This window comes from Miscanthus floridulus, chromosome 6 (genome assembly GCF_019320115.1).
Source record: "Miscanthus floridulus cultivar M001 chromosome 6, ASM1932011v1, whole genome shotgun sequence".
Taxonomy (NCBI): Eukaryota; Viridiplantae; Streptophyta; class Magnoliopsida; order Poales; family Poaceae; genus Miscanthus; species Miscanthus floridulus.
The window spans coordinates 2835512-2853226 of NC_089585.1; the positions used below are offsets into that span (position 1 = coordinate 2835512).

At 48.1% G+C, this 17715-nt stretch overlaps 1 protein-coding gene and 1 pseudogene across 1 annotated transcript; both read left to right on the plus strand.

Moving 5' to 3' along the window:
• The first annotated feature begins 3282 nt into the window (after positions 1-3282).
• LOC136461527 (probable serine/threonine-protein kinase At1g54610) lies at positions 3283-9195 on the plus strand. The gene is made up of 8 exons (XM_066460794.1): positions 3283-3903; positions 4849-5133; positions 5475-5792; positions 5898-6125; positions 6507-6607; positions 7411-7522; positions 7658-8095; positions 8357-9195. The coding sequence occupies exons 1-8, from the start codon at positions 3553-3555 to the stop codon at positions 8600-8602; spliced, it is 2079 nt and encodes a 692-aa protein (XP_066316891.1). The 5' UTR covers positions 3283-3552; the 3' UTR covers positions 8603-9195.
• Positions 9196-14139: 4944 nt separating this feature from the next.
• On the plus strand, positions 14140-16304 carry LOC136457420 (beta-glucuronosyltransferase GlcAT14B-like; annotated as a pseudogene).
• The last annotated feature ends 1411 nt before the right edge of the window (positions 16305-17715 follow it).

A 17715-nucleotide genomic window follows, 5' to 3' on the forward strand; every position in this document is an offset into this window, starting at 1 on the left:
GCAAAGCCTGGATCCTGCAAACAGCTAGTATACATCTAACATGCATCTTCATGATCTCTAACTAATCATTTCTTATACGCCTGTCTTTCGTAGATTAACGTCGTTGCATTGATCCTATCCAGCCAGTCGCATCTGTCGGCTCTGCCGATTTTATTTATTTTAATTATAACCCCTAGCGCTGCTCAATTCATCCGAGCAGGCATACCAAAATACTGAAATGCTAATAAATTAAGATACATTAAGGCCTCGTTCGGTTGGGGTGAGGAACGATTCCATCGGAGTTTCCTTCAAAAATTTAAATAGCGTCGGATCGGTTCGCCCAGGAACGGAGATAACCGAATGGGGCCTAAATTGACTTGGGCATTACTTAAAAGTATTAGCGGAGTGTGATAAACATTGTTGGACAGTGTCAAACAGTGCTACAGTGAGGGTGGGGTGGGGCCTTTTTAGGTTTTGGATCGGGCCAGCCAGGAAACTCCTCTCTCCCCCAGCGCCCCCGCGGGGTGACTCGGGCGGTCAGCCGCCGCCGCGCCAGCGCCCCCCCCCCCCCTTCTGCTCCTCTCCGGCCCCCGCCGCCACCCTCTGGTGTGTGGCGGCGGCGGCCCGCGACGGACCGAAAAAAGGCCTCCCATCGCATCCCCACTCCTCCTCCACCCTGCCCTACCTCGAGCATCTCCGGCGAGCCAAATCCGGGCCCCCCGGGGCCGGATCCGTCCTCCCCCTCACCAGATCTGCCCTGTGCGGTGATGGCCGGCGCTGGCGTGCTGGCTGGGCGTCTGGCTTTGCGGAAGGCGGTGCCGTGGCTGCCTCCCCCAGCGGGCTTGCTGCAGGGGTGGCCAGTGCTCCGGCCTTACGGTGCCCTTCCAACCATTTCATCCTTCTCTGGTTGGGGGCACCGTAGCCTCCTGTGCACGACGGCTGGCGGCCGGCTGTGGGCGGTTGATCTGGGAACCCGCGTCGGCAAGCGTTGGCGTGGTGGGATTGGACGGCGGCCGGGGTCGCTGCTCTCTGCTCACTGGCTGGAGTCACTTGGCACGGTGGCGCCCCCATCCCTGATCCATAGCGTCGACTACTGTGCTTGGGGTATCTACCCTACTTCCCTTCCTGCTATGGGCTGGCGGCGGCGGCGGCGCAGGCTGCGTCATTCTCCTTCCTGAAGGCGTCGTCGAAGCTTGTCCTCACGGTTCGGGTTGCTGGGCCTTGGTTTTTGGGATGAAAATCCTCGTGTGCTCCTGTCAATGATGATGGCGTTTGCGGATGTCAGTACCCTTCTTGAAGGTGTCGTTGGAGTGCTCCTGCTGCCGTGCCTCTGCTCCTGCTTCCCTGCCTGGAGTTGCTCCTTGTGCTAAGCCTAATTGTGCTTCATGCTACCCTTCACTTCGGTTTGTCCAGTAGTTGGTTGGTGTTGCCGTAGTCGTTTGCTCTTTTGTAGCGGATGCTTTGCCGCTATCGCTATTGCTTTTTTCTTGGACGGATGCTTTGCCGTCATGTTGCTCGGGCGGTTACCTTGCCGCCAATGTCGCTTTGCTGCTGTGAGTGTGATGGCCCCCCCATCCGCGGATGCTTTGTCGTGTTGATGGTCGTCGTCTCGGGCGGATGCTTTGCCGCCGTGCTACAGTTCTGGCGGATGCTTTGCCGCCGTGGTCTCTTCTATAGCGGATGCTTTGCCGCTGTTATCTTGCTGGCGCCCTTGGTTTGGTGGATGCTATGTCGCTGAGGTTGATGCTAGCCTCGTCACCTTTGTGGTCTTCACTACACTACTGGCCACCGATGTGTCGTCTTTCTGTATTAGACTTAGCCGGTTGGGGATTTTAGGTGGACAGTCTCCCCCATCGTGTTTTCTTGCTTTTTGTCTGTGCCTGTGGGATTTCGTCGGTAATCCTGAGATTACTTGCGAGTCCTATGTATTATTATACTAACTCTAACCTCTCCTCACGAAGCACGTGCCAAGCACACGCTTTCGGAAGAAAAAAAAACAGTGCTGCGGTGCCTTCTTCCGTGGGGGTAAAAAATAAATGTATTTCTTTGTGAGGTGGAGGGAGCATGTCTAAGCTAATGTTCCCCGTTACTGTACATGCGTACACGTGACAGCACCGTCCGGTACCACTTACCAGCTGCACGCAAACCAACTGACAAAAGACAACGCCAAAGTTTCCTTTCAGCTCAAACGCTTTTGCTTCCCGTCTCAAGCTGTCTCGCAGAGTCCTACGAGCAGCCAGCAGCTAGCAGCCAGCAGCTAGCAGCATTAGCACTGCCCAGTAGTACCTGGCCATCAGCACCAAAGAAAAAAAAAAAAGGCCGCGGTGGAGGCGGGAACGAGCCTGCCGTTGCCCGCCAAATTTTTACCCGGGCAGAGGTCGGGCCCGCGGCGTCAGCCAGCGAGAGAGGGAGATCCCGTGTACGCGGGCGGTGGGGGCGTAGCGTAGCGGCGCCCGCGCAGTCCACTCGGCCGGCGCCGGTCTCGGAGAGCCGCACCCGAGAGGCTACCAGCCCTGCGGTCCTGGGATCAGATGACACGTGGGGTCCGTCGGGTCGGGAGACGTGCCTGTCAGGGCGTTCCGTGAGGGGGTGCACGAGGAGGAGGAGAACGGGTAGCCTGCGTGCGAGATGGCCCCCGGGCGCAGGCGCAGCGAACAACAGCAGCTTCCGTGTTTAATTCTGACGGGGATGTGTTTATCCGTAAATGTGGGATTTCCGATCACAGCCCAAACCATAGTAGTTCCTCGTTGTGTGTTCCTAGTGGTCGTGGACTCTTTGGTACGATTGCTAGCATAATGTGTACTCCGTAGTAGGTAGTAGTAGTATATAGTTTAGGATTCTTTTTTTTTTTGACCTGTACAATGCCTTCGAGACGTTTGGTCTCACCACTAGTCCATCATCTAAAATCACTTAGGCCATATTCGTTTTGTCCCAAGCCTGTTGGAATCGAGAGGATTAAATTACCTACAAGTCAAAATCTTCCTCAATCCCCATGAATTTAAGATAAAATGAACGGAGCCTTAAGGCGTTATTTGAGTTCTACAGCGACTTTTGTATGAAAAATACCTAATTTCATCGTTCAAAGTGAAATTTCGAGATGAAGCCAAACCCAAAGTGCAAGGGTGACCTGGAATTTTCCCTTCCCCGATTCTATAATTAATAACAAGACCTCGAATCTCATTCTATTTGTCCACTCCAGAAATTGTAGAGCTTTGAAGTCCTTAGGTGCAAAAAGAACCCCCAAACCAAAAGGACACCCTTGCACAATCCAAATTTACAAATAAGCCCCTCCCCTCTCGAAGCCGCCTCCTCCTGCCGTCCTGCGACTGCGGAGTGGCCGCTGCTGCTTCCCTTCCACTCCCACGGTTCCACCCCGCCACCGTTTCCCCCCTTCCTCCTCCTCCGCCACCACAGTGCCACACCACTCCTAACCCTAATCCGCGCGAGCCGAACCCTAGCCGCAAGATCCGCTCGCCGCATGCCTCTCCCTTCCCGGCGGCGGCGCCGGCTTTGCTGAGCCGGACAGGCAGCTTCCTTCGACGCGCGGGCGCCGTTGCAGTTACAGCCGGCGCCATGGGCTGCGTCTGCGGCCGGCCCTCCGCCTTCGACGACGGCCAGTGCCGCGCGACGCCTCCGCCGGTCGCGAAGCTCTCGGCAGCGGTGAGGAGGGAGGAGGAGGTGCGGAAGCAGCAGCTGCAGCTTCAGCAGCATGCGAGGGCAGGGAGCGGGAGGGAGGAGGCGCTGGAGAGGAGGCGGGCGATGATGGCGATGGCGGCGGCGTGCCAGGTGAGGAGGCCGGTGCCGAGGGCAGTTGAGGCGGAGCAGGTGGCCGTGGGGTGGCCGCCGTGGCTCGTCGCCGTCGCCCCGGAGGCCGTGCGTGGATGGGTTCCTCGCCGCGCCGAGTCGTTCGAGAAGCTCGACAAGGTAGGACCTTCTTCGTTGCTTCGCCCGTGCTACTTTGTTATCTTCCCATTTTGCTCTCGCCTTTCGCCTGTGCCGGAATCTCATAACAGTGATAATCTGTGAAATTATGCTGTAAATTCGAGTGTTTTTTTTGGGTTTTCCATTGCTAGATTAGAAGATAAGTTGAGGTACTGCTCTCTGTGAACAGATGGGGAGCAGTAAAATTGTGCGGTAAATGATGAAATGTTACGTTTTACATGGTATATATTTCCGCGACGCGGAAACAATTTGATATCGCGAGATCTTTTCATTTCTTGGATTCGTTTTTGTCTATGCCTGGCGATGGCAGCTGGGGACGATAGGAAATAGTAACATTCCGTTATCAGTGGGGGATGCCTTTTGTGTTGGATGCGAGAATGCCGTGGCATTTCCTTTCTTGTGGACATTTTTGTTAGTTTCAGTGGACCGTGGAACCTATGAATAGTGTAGGCATTGCTAGCAAGCTTTTGGTAAGAATGCGCCAAAAGTTTGGTCTTTTACCAGGAATGAAATTAAACTGTAAGACTACTGCTCTTCGTATTTCTTCTGCTTTTTTCCTGCAAATGTTGTTTAATTATAAATAATAAAATATTCTGCTGAGAGCAGCAAAGACTGTTCATCTCTGCTAAATTTCTGGAAATAAGGCGGTAATATAACAAAGAGTAGTGTTCTGTTTACCCTGTTCTGGATGGATACTTTAGGTCTAGACATTGGACTGTGAAAGGCAGGAACTGATATTTGGCTTAAATACTTCAAACCATTTCTAGAATTTAGGTTTGGACCGAGTTGTTGAGATCATGTGCTCAGATGTGTTCATGAGTGTTGCCAGGGGTAGCTCTGATGAAATTAATTCACTGTGAAGATCGGCACATGTAACTTTTATTGCCTTGGAAATTATTTTCAATAATTGTTCGTTTGTTTATTCAGATTGGTCAGGGTACATACAGTAATGTTTACAGAGCTCGTGATCTTGAAAAGGAGAAGATTGTTGCTTTGAAGAAAGTGCGCTTTGATAATCTGGAACCTGAGAGCGTGAAATTTATGGCAAGGGAAATCCTCATTTTGCGTCGACTTGATCATCCAAATGTTATCAAGCTAGAGGGTCTAGTAACGTCAAGGATGTCCTGCAGCTTATATCTTGTTTTTGAGTACATGGAGCATGATCTAGCTGGACTAGCTTCTTTCCCTGGAGTAAAATTTACCGAGTCTCAGGTATGTAGTCATATTGTTGTGGTCCTTAGTGTATTCGCCTGTCAATATTCCTGCTACTATCTTAGTCTCAGAGAGAGAAAGAAGTCGATGACATTGCTTGGTACAGTGGTAGTAGTAACTTTTTGAAATGAAGTGAGAACTACTAGCTATTTGTATGAACTATGGTCAGTAAATGCTGACAATAAGCATCCCTAGATGAAGTGTTCCATGTAATATCAGTCTCATTATTAAAATAAAATAGTTGGCAACATTGCCTGGTAGCCGGTATAGCATTTTTGAAATGAAGTGAACTAGCTATTTGTATGATCTATGGTCTGATGATACGCACCACTGTTGTCCAGGTAAAGTGTTACATGCAACAGCTCCTCCGTGGTCTTGAGCATTGCCACAGTCGTCACATTCTGCACCGTGACATTAAGGGTTCAAATCTCTTGATTGATAACCGAGGCATATTGAAGATAGCAGATTTTGGATTAGCAAGCTTCTTTGATCCTGAACAACGGCATCCTTTGACTAGTCGTGTTGTCACGCTATGGTATAGGCCACCAGAGCTCTTGCTCGGTGCCACCAATTATGGTGTTTCTGTAGACCTCTGGAGTGCTGGCTGCATTCTTGCCGAGCTATATGCTGGCAAGCCTATCATGCCTGGTAGAACAGAGGTATGCTAACAAGCTCCCCTCACACTAAGTGTATGCTGTAAGAGAATCTCTTCAGTAGTTATATTTGTTTACAAAACTAAGTTGTTAAAGCTTCACTGTTTCTAGGTTGAGCAGTTGCATAAAATATTTAAACTCTGTGGTTCACCGTCAGAGGATTATTGGAGGAAATCTAAGCTTCCCCATGCCACCATTTTCAAACCGCAACACCCGTATGCAAGGCGTGTACCAGAAACATTTAAAGAGTTCCCTGCTCCTGCTCTGGCATTAGTAGATGTTCTCCTCTCAGTAGACCCAGCAGATCGTGGAACTGCGTCTTCTGCATTGCAAAGTGAGGTATACAAATTCCCTCTTAAACCTTTCTCCAGCAACACAAGGCATTTATTTTGTGTTTTCAAACAGGCCATTCTTTTTTATGAGACATGCTGTTTCAATACTCATTTTGTTTGCAGCATTTGAAATATTCTAAAATTTGAATTTTCAACATGGCGGAATGAACTTATCTTGTGCTTAACAGTCTATACTCGATAGTCTGGCAATCAGGAAGTAGTGGGTAGCACCATACATTTCTATGTCATGCTTTTAATCATATTGGAATAGCCAGTTTTATCCTTGTATTATCAAGTAATATGCCCAAAAGTGACACTTATCGTTTCTTTTCTATTTCATTCCTCCTGCCTTAAATAATTAGCTATGAACCTATTGTTGTGTCTGTAGTTTTTTACAACAAAGCCATATGCTTGCAATCCTTCAAGCTTGCCTAGGTATCCCCCAAGCAAAGAGTTTGATGCAAAACGTCGGGAGGAGGAAGCTCGAAGGTAAGCACAACCAACTTGGTGTTCGCATTTTATCATCAACCAAAGACAATTCTTAATGAGGCATTGATCTTTATTGTTTCCTGTTGGAAAAGTACATAAGCACTTCACTAGGTCATGGAGCACAAAACTTATCTTTGTCGACCTGTCAAACTTATATGAACATTATTATATTTTTCACAAGCACATGAACATATACTACCTCCATTTCACAAGATTCATCGTTCACGACACCTTTCTGCACCTTTTGCCATTTGTACCCATGCTGTGATAGTTGGAAAGTTGAGTTACTAGAGTGAGTCATGTAACAGGGACAGCAATTGTTACTTTTTTTTCCCTTGATGTTACATCTTGTCGTTGAAGGGCGGGCCTGGTGCAAGCGGTAGAGTCTTACCGTCTGTGACTGGAAGGTCCCGGGTTCGAGTCGTGGTCTCCTCGCATTGCACAGGCGAGGGTACCGTCTATATATTTGATCAAACTTTAGGCGCTTTAACTGAGAATGCACCTTGAACTGCATTCTTTTTGGGACGGAGGTATTATTACACAACATTCCATCCGTGGATGGTGCTTCCCCTACACCTACACAGGATTAACATTTATCTCTCATTTTTCTCATGTATAATTAGCACGTCCTGTTTTCTAGACCTGCACGACTTGTTTCATTTTTTTTTCCATTTCCTTTAGTCTGTTGCCTGTTCCATCTTTTTCTATTTAAATTTTAACACTTACGTGAAAGGCAACCAACTTGTTGTCATACTGCAGTGCCTGCATTTCTTTTGTACTGATCATAGCCATTAACTTTTTAGGCAAGGTGTTACTGGAGGAAAGCAACATAAACATGACCCCGAAAGGAGAACTAGAGAATCAAGAGCAGTCCCTGCCCCTGATGCAAATGCAGAATTAGTGTCATCATTGCAGGTAATTCTCCACTTGTTGACACTTTCCTGAATAGTCCTTTTTTATCTTTAGCTTGGAGATGCATATGCACTTGTCTTGTCACTTCAATCCATAAGTAACCTGTATTGCCTGCTGCATGAATGTCTTTGATTTCAGAAAAGGCAAGCCCAAGCTAATACCAGGAGCAGGAGTGAGATGTTCAATCCCTGCAAAGAAGACTCCGCGTCTGGATTCCGAATAGAACCACCCCGGCCAACTCCTGTTACTGAGTCTTCTGAAGACCCACAACGTGCCTACCCAACCAGGATCTTCCATTCTGGTCCTTTAGTTAATCAGAGCGAGCCATCAAAGGCTGGAGGTGGCAAAAACGGTGAACTTCAGGTCCCTGGTGCTGCGAATCACCCTGTGGTTGTGTCAACAAGATCAGGTCTCCGAACGGACGATGGCAGCAGGACAATGGTTGCTCAAGCTGAAGCATTTGCTCATGGGCGGAGGTTGTCGGAGTCCATCAATGAGCATTTCAGTAACAGTGGGAAGTACGATCAAGTGTTCCCGAAGAAGGATGACAGGAACATCAGGGCTGATGGAGCTATTGTAAGTAACGTCCTGCCTGAAATGCAAAAGGATGGAAAGCTTGATTGTCCTGTTTGAACCATGGTTATTGCATTGTTCGTTCAGAACTGTAGTTTAACATGCAACGCGAAGCTCAAATTGTAGGTTAACAAACCCAGTTATTAGGTCAATGAAACATGAAAAAGGGGTTTAAATGGAAACCAACCTCATTTATTCTGCTTCTAGTTCATTATTAGTACTTTTGGAAGAAAAAACTGACCATTTTATGGCTTGACATAACAGGGTTACGGATCGAAAGGCAACAAGATCCACCATTCTGGGCCCCTGACCTGCCCTTCAGGCAACGTTGACGAGATGCTGAAGGAGAACGACCGGCAAATCCAAGAAGTCTTCCGGCGAACCCGGGTGGAGAAGTCGAGAGCGAGGAGGGATCATGGACATCACCAGGGCAGCATAAGACCCGGCGATTTCGGCGCCATCCCTGTCTTCCCTTCCAGCCGCTCCAGCTATCAGGCCATGCAGCAGTGAGGCGCCCGAACAAGAGTTGGAACCTTCGAGTTGCTTTGGTCCCGTGCTGTTTTCGGGGGGATATAGAGCACACGCTATGCTATGCTATGCTATGCTATGCTATGTACAGGGAGGAAGAAAGCAACACCCGTGTAGTGGGCATGTGTATTGGAGAGACTCTGCAGGAAAGAGGGGAGGTGATTTGTTTATTGGCGGCGATTCGAGTGTCTCGGTGACCAAAGTCATGTATCGTCAGGTGGTTTCCAAATGTTTGCTGCAACTACAATGCGATGGTAGGTGTATCTCAGCTCGCCAAATCTGAAACTGAAAACCCAATGTATGTATGAGTCGAAATTGGCCACCAAGAGCTTTTTCACTGTGATGATGCCACCAAATCTCTCAGCCGTGCTGAGACTTGGGAGCTTTGTTGAAGCAGCTGTTATTCTTGTAACCTTGTTGGCGTGGATGGAAGAAATCTCGGCTTGGTAACTTTGTGGTAGGTACATATGCTGATCTTTTCCATGAGATGTTCAGTGATTTGGACGAAGGGCCTCGTGGTTTGCTATGTTGCAAGCTGCAAGGTTTCCAGTAGAATATGAATTGGATTTCTCTCTGTTCGCTGATGCTGAAATTTGGCTTATGTTATGTTTATGCTGAAATGTTGCGAGAGGAAAACACTGTTCTATAGCTGAAAATTAGTTCTGAATAAGCTCAAGCGAACAGGGGTTATGCTGAAATATTGTGAGAGGCCATGGTGCAGCTTGGCCCCATGACATTGGGGCTGCCCTTGATCCCTAGCACCTTGTCGCTCCACTCGCCGGAGAGGATGTCAGTTTCAAGTCTCAGTGATCACTGCACGCTCGCGAAGACACTGGCACCTTGGCCAGCACGACGTTGAAGCTCGGAATGGTAGAAGAACAAGAACTCATCTAGGACAAGTTCGAAATTTGGACAACTTGCCTGGCAAAAAGTATTTGATGAAATCTGCCTGACCAGGCAAACTTGAGAATGACTTGTTTGGTTGGAAGCCTGTCCTAAGAAAGTTAATAGTAGAAAACTTTCTAACTTACATCTAATTGATTTTGTTATATACTTTGATTGTAGTATTAAATGATAATACATCAATTAATCTAGCAAGAAACATATTTGGATCAGATATTTTTTTAAATTTTTTTGCGAAGTATTTAATCTAGTCATGTAAAAAAAATGCAAGAAAATCATGATAAAGTCGTATAATATTCTGATGTGTATATATTTTAATATTCGAGTTGTTTAAAAGCTAACACAAGCTGCTTTATCTTCTATTTATATATGTCTCCTTATCTCCTAATCATGATGGCGCAGGGTGACTAGCCCAGGCAATCACGCTGCAGCGTCCAGGCAGTTGATTCCCATGGCGTGGCCACATACGGTCAACCCAGAAGCCAACAGGGACAGAGCTTTCGGCCCTGTCGGCATCCCAGAAGCCGACAGGGCCACGTAATATCGGCATCCCAGGAGCCGATAACCCATAGGCCCACGTACGGACCTGTCGGCCGTCCAATAACCGATAGACCTCTTGTCAGCCTGCGGAAGGGCCACGTACAGTATGGACCTGTCGGCCGTCCAATAACCGATAGACCTCTTGTCAGCCTGCGGAAGGGCCACGTACAGTATGGACCTGTCGGCCGTCCGATAGCCAATAGACCTCTCGTCGGCCTGCGGAAGGCCGACAGGCGCGCCCTCTCTCCCTGTCGCAGTTGCCTGCTCCTGCATCTCCCGGCCTCTGGAATCGATTGCTTCTACGAAGGAAGCTGTCAGTCGGCATCACCAAGTCGGCGCGTGTTCAGTTCCAAAAATAATTCTAAAAAAGTATCTGTCATATCGAATCTTGTGATACGTGTATGGAGCGGTAAATGTAAAAAAAACTAATTACATAGTTTGGTTGAAAATCGCGAGACGAACGTTGTGAGCCTAATTAGTTCATGATTGAACACTATTTGCCAAATAAAAACGAAAGTGCTGCAGTACCTAAATTCCAACTTTTCCTCTAACTAAACACAGCGCATGTTTAGTTAGATGAAAGTTGAAAATTTGGCTACTGTAGCACTTTCGTTTTTATTTGATAAATAGTGTTCAATCATGGACTAATTAGGCTCAAAACGTTCGTCTCATAATTTTCTAACTAAACTATGCAATTAGTTTTTTTTTCGTCTACATTTAATGCTCCATATATGTATCGCAAGATTTGATGTGATAACTACTGTAGCACTTTTTTTTTAGAAGTTAGGGTGAAAACTAAACGCGCGCTAAAACAATCGGCACGGGTGTCCGAGACCTGAAAACGACGGAAACCCCCGTCCTGGGCCGTCTTGCCGTGCACGAGCCGGACTTGTGTGTACGCACGCTACGCTATGGCTGAAGCCTCCATGCTCCAGCTACGGCGACCACTCGACGCCGGTCCGCAGCCTCCGCCTCGGGCGTCGGCGTCGCAGGAGGTGCGTCAGCCAGCGCGACGGACGGCGACCAAGCGACGCCGGCCACGTCTCTTCCACTTGCAGAGCAGAGTTTCAATTCGTCGCTCGACCCCACGCCCGGCCGCCGGACCACGAAACCGGCGGACGCCATGCTGATGCACACGCCCCGCCCCGCGAAAAGCTTCGCGCGCAAGGGTCAGAGACGATCGAGGCCGGGACTGCGAGGCTTACCGCGCAAGGGTCAGAGGAGACGAAGACGCGCGTGGAAGAAGGCAACAAGCCGTGTAGTGCAGAGGTCGATCAGCCTGGTCTTTTTTTTTTCCCTCACTTTCCACTGGCTGTCTGGCGCCAGTAGACCAGTACAGCAGGAGGGGTATGGTGACCGTGGACTCATGTCCACAAAACCTAGCAGGACGAAGGACGGATGCACACCGACCGAGTTCAGTCACGTGCGTCTCCCCGTATGCCACTAGTACAGGACGCTGACGTGATTCGGAAAAATTGTAAGCTGTTTGTTTGAAACAATTATAAGAGCGCTAACTGTTTTCTGTCTCTAGTTTTATGCATTTGGAAAGCAGAAAAACCGAAAGCAGAGTTCAAGTGCCGCGCAAATTATACCCTACACGAATGAAAGCAACGGCCTTTGAAAAAGCCGCTTCATATTCCACCCGTTTGGTTGATATTATGTTTTTTAGTGATACAAACACTTTTCAAGAAGCTCAAACAAATACATCTTAAATTTGGATTTTCTATTCTCTTTCAGTGACATATTATAATCACCGCTAAATAATTAAATTGCGAAATTATTAAAGAGTGAAATGTTTCTTCTTCCTTCATCGCTCACAACCATCTTATGGGGATCCAATGGATCGGACTCATTCTTTCCCATGCATGCATGCACAAAGAGTAGCATGTCCATGCACGCCCGAGTCCAATTCCGAAACAAATTGGAATACAAAGTCTTTCTATGGTTCGCCACTTTCTCCCATGTGTATACGAGTTAAGTGTTCAAGCATGGTGCAGAGTCCGATTCTAAGACAAATTCGAACGCATGACACGATCATTGATAAATGTCTAAACCTCCCGTACCCATATGAGCTAAAGCAGCACATGTCGAGACACAGTAGTTCGATTCCCAGACAAATTGAAACACATGATATGATCGGTAAATAAATCTCTAAGCCGCGCCATGCAACAAAATAAATGTTCAGTTGCAACGCACATGTACATTTACTAACAAGCCCATATGCTAGCTATTTTTGTTGTATTAGATTAGGCTTTGTCCAACCTTAAATCAAATAGTAAATTCTAGCGCAATAAAAGATTAATCCCATATGAGAAATTGATATGAGATCGACTAAAACTTAAATATATGGTTATTGTATGCACCTGTTATAATTTTTTTAAAAAGATGGAAGACTAGCCATACATCTGCATACATGGCATGACACGAAGGGGCTCAGGTGATCAAGCTATGACATAAGTCGTGTGCCACCAATGAAAGTTTTGTAGCTCCAAACTCAAAGTGAGAAAGATGAGGGTGAAGGGCAAGCAATGGGTGAGTGGATTTTGTGAGAAACAGAAGAAAGAAAATTTGGCTCTTTAATACTAGACTAGCAAATGTGTCCCTGCATTGTAACAGAACCCAATACATATATAAATTAGATTTCGTATCATCATTAGATGCATGCGATTTGTTCTAACTCGTATGGTCATTAACGAGATACGTAGGGGGTGACCAATATATATTGGAAATCGGACTCTGTATTCAACGTCGCTAGACGCAAATCATTGTAACTCGTATGTGTATGGGTCATGCGTCTGAGTCACGTACAAGACACGGAGTGCCTGGGTAGCTAGGGGAATTTTGACTCTTTAATATAGAAAATTTTGGATTATATAGATTATATATAGGTTATAGATATAGATTATATATTGTAGATGTAGATTATAGATAATAAATTATAGATTATATAAGTATATATATTGATATAGATATAGATTAGATCACCCGAACCTTATAAGCGCAACTAGTATTTGGAAATTGGTCGTGGATCAGGATCGAAACCTAGCTTAGCTATAGGCGTAGTAGATGCTTGGCATGTCGCTAGCAGTAGAAGGAAACACGATAAACCAACTCCATGCATGGATCGCCCAGGTGTACACACCGCGCGCGGTGGCCTGGAAGGCATGGCAATCCGCCGCCGCAGCCGAGACAGGTGACTAGCAGCCTAGCAGGGCAGACACGTCGTCCCTTGTGAGGCACTTAGGTCTGTTCGCTTATCTTACGAGTCGTATTATTTTAGCTAACGAAAATAGTACTTTGAGCCATGACTTTTCAGCAAAGCGAACATGATCTAAGATCTTTGTCAGGCATAGAATAATTAGCGCCCTAAAAAAAGAAAAGCATAGAATAATAATCAGTACTCTAAAAAAAGAAAGGCATAGAATAAACAGGGCGGAAAAAGGCTGTTCAGTTTCTTGGCACACCAATGACAACTAACAAATATATTCCATCATCATTGATGTCAAAAGAGGCACAAGGCAAAGCAAATCTTTAATACGCATCACACAATAGGTAATCTAATCTAATCTAATCTGCCTGTTTATTCATTATTAATCATTATTTTTGTCTTTGTTCTGGTGTCACAACCAAGGGACTGAAACTGAACTCGCAATGATATACTAGTACTAGTATATATACAGATGTTGGTGACGCTGACAGATGCAACAAGAATAATGTGTGCCTGCGTTGAAAGAGGGAACGACGCAGGGTACGGTACGGCGTGCGTGGCCGGTGTGCATGCATGGTACGGGTCGCGTTGCGTACGGGAGAGATGGAGCACGAGAGGGACGGGGCGGGGCGTGACCGGAGGGTCGCCGGGGACGTTACAGCTCGCCGCGTTGCCGGGGGCGCTGGCCACGTTTGTTTATCGTCTCCCATACAGATCAGGCCTATCGCGTGTTTGCCCTCGCGACATCCCTGCAACCAGCAACCGTTTCTCCGAGAAACCTGCTCGCCTCTCCACGCCATATCTATCATCGTCCTCCTCCTCCTCCTCCTCGTCCTCCTCCTCGCTCGCTCCTAGACTGGATCAAATCCTTGCACCTCTGTCTGTCTCTCTCTAGGTCAAGTTGATGAGCGAGCAAGCGTTCAGAGTAAATTGTTGCCTGCACCTGTCTGTTGTTCTCTGTCAATCTCCAGGTCAGTTGGTGGGTGTCCGGGCTGTTCATCTGTTGAGGTTGTCTCGGATTGTCTCTGGCTTCCTTGAAGTTTAACCGGTCCTGGAGGTACTCAACAGGCAATAGTTTCCGATGGCAATTGCTGTGTGTGGTGTGTTAAATACGCGGCCGGTCTTTCCTGCAAAGGTCTTTGGGGTTGCATCAGCGTCGTCGTCGTCGTCGTCATTTGATCCATCCTAATCTCTTTTAATTTGTTTGCCAGCACGTAACCAGCCCTCTTCGACCCATCCAAATCCCTTGCAGACCCCCCCCCCCCCCCCACCCAAAAAAAAAAATCCAAATCTCTTGCTCCCTGCCCGGCGGCCCCAAGAATTCGATAGCCATTGGGTGCGTCGTGGTCACCCTCGTCCGATCCTTAAGAGGATTGCATAAATAAGCTGCCAAGCTCATCATTGGTGTTCGTCAATCATCGCCGGTAAGAACCATCGTCATCGTCCAGGGCGCGCGTGCGGGCGTGAGACACGCAGCAGCAGCGGCGGCCTGTAGTGTCCGTCCATCGACCCAACAGATCGTTCGCGCGCGGTCGTTAGCCCTGGTGGTGGCGCCTTGCACCGAGCGGCTGCAGATCGTCGTTGGGCGCCATGCACGCCAACAACGGCCGCGGCGACCAGCACTCGCCGAGGTCGGCCAAGTCGGCTTCCCCGCGCGGCGGTGGCGGGGGTGATCATCATTACTCGCCGTCGGCCAAGACCCCGCGCGGCGGCGGGGCAGGAGCCGCGTCCCCGACGAAGCTGCCGAGCAGCGCGGCGTGGCTGGTGGACAGCCGGTGGGCGCTGTCGGCCGCGCTGAGCCTGCTGCTGTTCCTGGCCGTCGCGCTCGCCATCACGTCCTCCTCCTCGTCATACATCTCCTCGTCGTCGTCCTTCTTCTCCTTCCTACCCGCCACCCGCGCTGCCGACTTCGTGGAGGGAGAACGTGCCGCCGCTGAGCCGGCCAACGACACGCCGCCGGCCGGCGCCGGCGTGCCGCGGCTGGCGTACCTCATCTCCGGGTCCAAGGGCGACCTGGACCGTCTCTGGCGCGCGCTGCACGCGCTGTACCACCCGCGCAACCAGTACGTGGTGCACCTGGACCGCGAGGCCCCCGTGGCGGAGCGCCTGGAGCTGTCGACCCACGTCGCCAACTCCACCGTCTTCCGCCGCCGGCAACATCCACGTCATCCGCCGCGTCAACATGGTCACCTACCGTGGCCCCACCATGGTGGCCAACACGCTGCACACCTGCGCCGTCCTCCTCCGCCGCGGCGGCGCCTGGGACCGGTTCATCAACCTCTCCGCCTCCGATTACCCGCTCATGACGTAGGACGGTATGTATTGATATAACTTAAAGCACCTCTAGGCGTACGCGTAGATCAGTGGATAATGCTTAGCTTAAATGAAGAGACTCGCTAATGTACCTCACGTCGAGCTCAGCCATGGTCACGGCCCCACCGCGACATGGCCACCGGAGTCGTAGTAGTAGGGGAAGCAGAGACGCGCCCACTAGGTCATCGTAGGTAGCAGTAGTTCGGGCGCGGTGATGGTGGCGACGGCGAAGGCGATGACGCTTCCCGTCGCTTACAGCGCGTCCTTCTAGATCGGACTAGGGTTAGGACATCACGGTGGGGCGCTGGCGACTACGGTGAACCTCTTGTCTTGTGCCATAGCCCCCATCATCCTTTTATGGCGCTACGCGACGAGGGCCCATCAGCCAATAGAAATGCTGAGCATCCCCGATCAGGGCGCGGATCAAGAGCCTTTGGGCCAATTAGTGGAGATCAACCTAACATTCTCCTGCTTGATCTCACCTTATGACTTAAACTTAACTTTTTTTTCTTTTTCTCATTCTATCACAGATCAGTGCATAGAGCGTGCCTCATCGTCACGGTCAGTTACCATTAGATTTAACAGCTACAATGCATCTCTCTATTTTGAAATAGATACTCAACTAGGCCTTTAGTATCCAGAAATCATAGGCTTTCTCGTAAACTCATGTCGACTGTGTGTTCTCTGAATGCACTGGGTGCTAAGCCTTTGGTAAACAGATCCGTAAGTACTTACTCGGTACTTATGTGCTCAATGCTTTCAAAATGATTCTGGTTTTTCTACTTTACAACATATAACTTAGTGTCAATGTGTTTAGCAGCACACTTGACCTATTGTCTTAGTAGTTAACTTACTTTAAATGATTATTGTTGTTGTCTACCATTGTTAAATCCGGGTATAAATTTTCTTAACCTCTTTTGCCTATTGTTTAAGCCTCATGTCAAGCTATACTATGGTATGTATCACTGATGACACCACAACTATTTCTTTGGAGCTTTTTCATAATAATACTCTAACTGCGAGTGTTAGCAACTGTTGTGGATTTCACTACACATCTCGCCAAGACTTAACATTTGTACCCTCAACTATTTGAGAGTACCTGTTCTTTCTTACTTAGCATGAGGCCTATGATACTTTACAAAATTGCAAGACATTTTCAACTCCATTTCAGTTATCTATATCTGGACTAGATTTCTGTCAAAATATCCCGGATACGTAAACTACGTCAGGATAAGTTCTTACTTCTACTTGTACACTCATCAAGCTTCCAACATCTAAAGTATATTGAACCATGTTCATTTGATCGATCTCATATCGATTCCTGAAACACTTAAAGTTTCTAAATCTATTACCCTTGACTATAGAAGTAGGCATAGGTTTACTCGCATGCATACTTTATCTGTGCTAGCAGGATTGCGGGAGCAGCTAGAGGCCACCCGTGCCGAGACGTTCACAGCTACGCGCCAGCAGATCCTAGCAAACAAACGTGCAGGTATGGCAGAAGCAGAACGAGACATGACTCAAGCCTTGAGCATACAACAGGACCGTGTTGAGAGAAACTTGCGTCAGTAGCTTGCACAGACCTAGAACGTGGTGGTTATCTTCAGCATGAGGTGCATTTTCTGAACAACCAACTGTACCCGATCCTTGATGAGGAAGAAGAAGATCCAGAGATGTTGGTCGAGGATGACGGTTGGGAGGAAGAAGTGGAGCTAGAGGATGAGGACGAGGTTGTCTCTGTGGCAGAACCTCCTAAATTATAGGGCCCATATGCAACTGTCACTGTCCAATGACCTCTGACGACTATGCATATATTCTCGGTAACTTAAGAAGACTGTCAGGTATCCACGAAGAACCCTGAATCATCCACGATTTCCGAGCAGGATCCCATTACAGAGTTATTGCAGTATTACAATATTTATTCAAATATCTACATCAGAGTAAATTAGCGGAAGTCTTACAATAACTTAGTTTATAAACTAGTTGTTTCAAAACTTACAAACTAAGTTCGATAAATACTACAAACCATAGTAGTGGAGTGGCATTAGTAACATAATACAAAACACACAATTAAAGTGCCCTGCCCAAGGACCACATAATTACTTGTCATCATCAGATCGAACAACAGTCA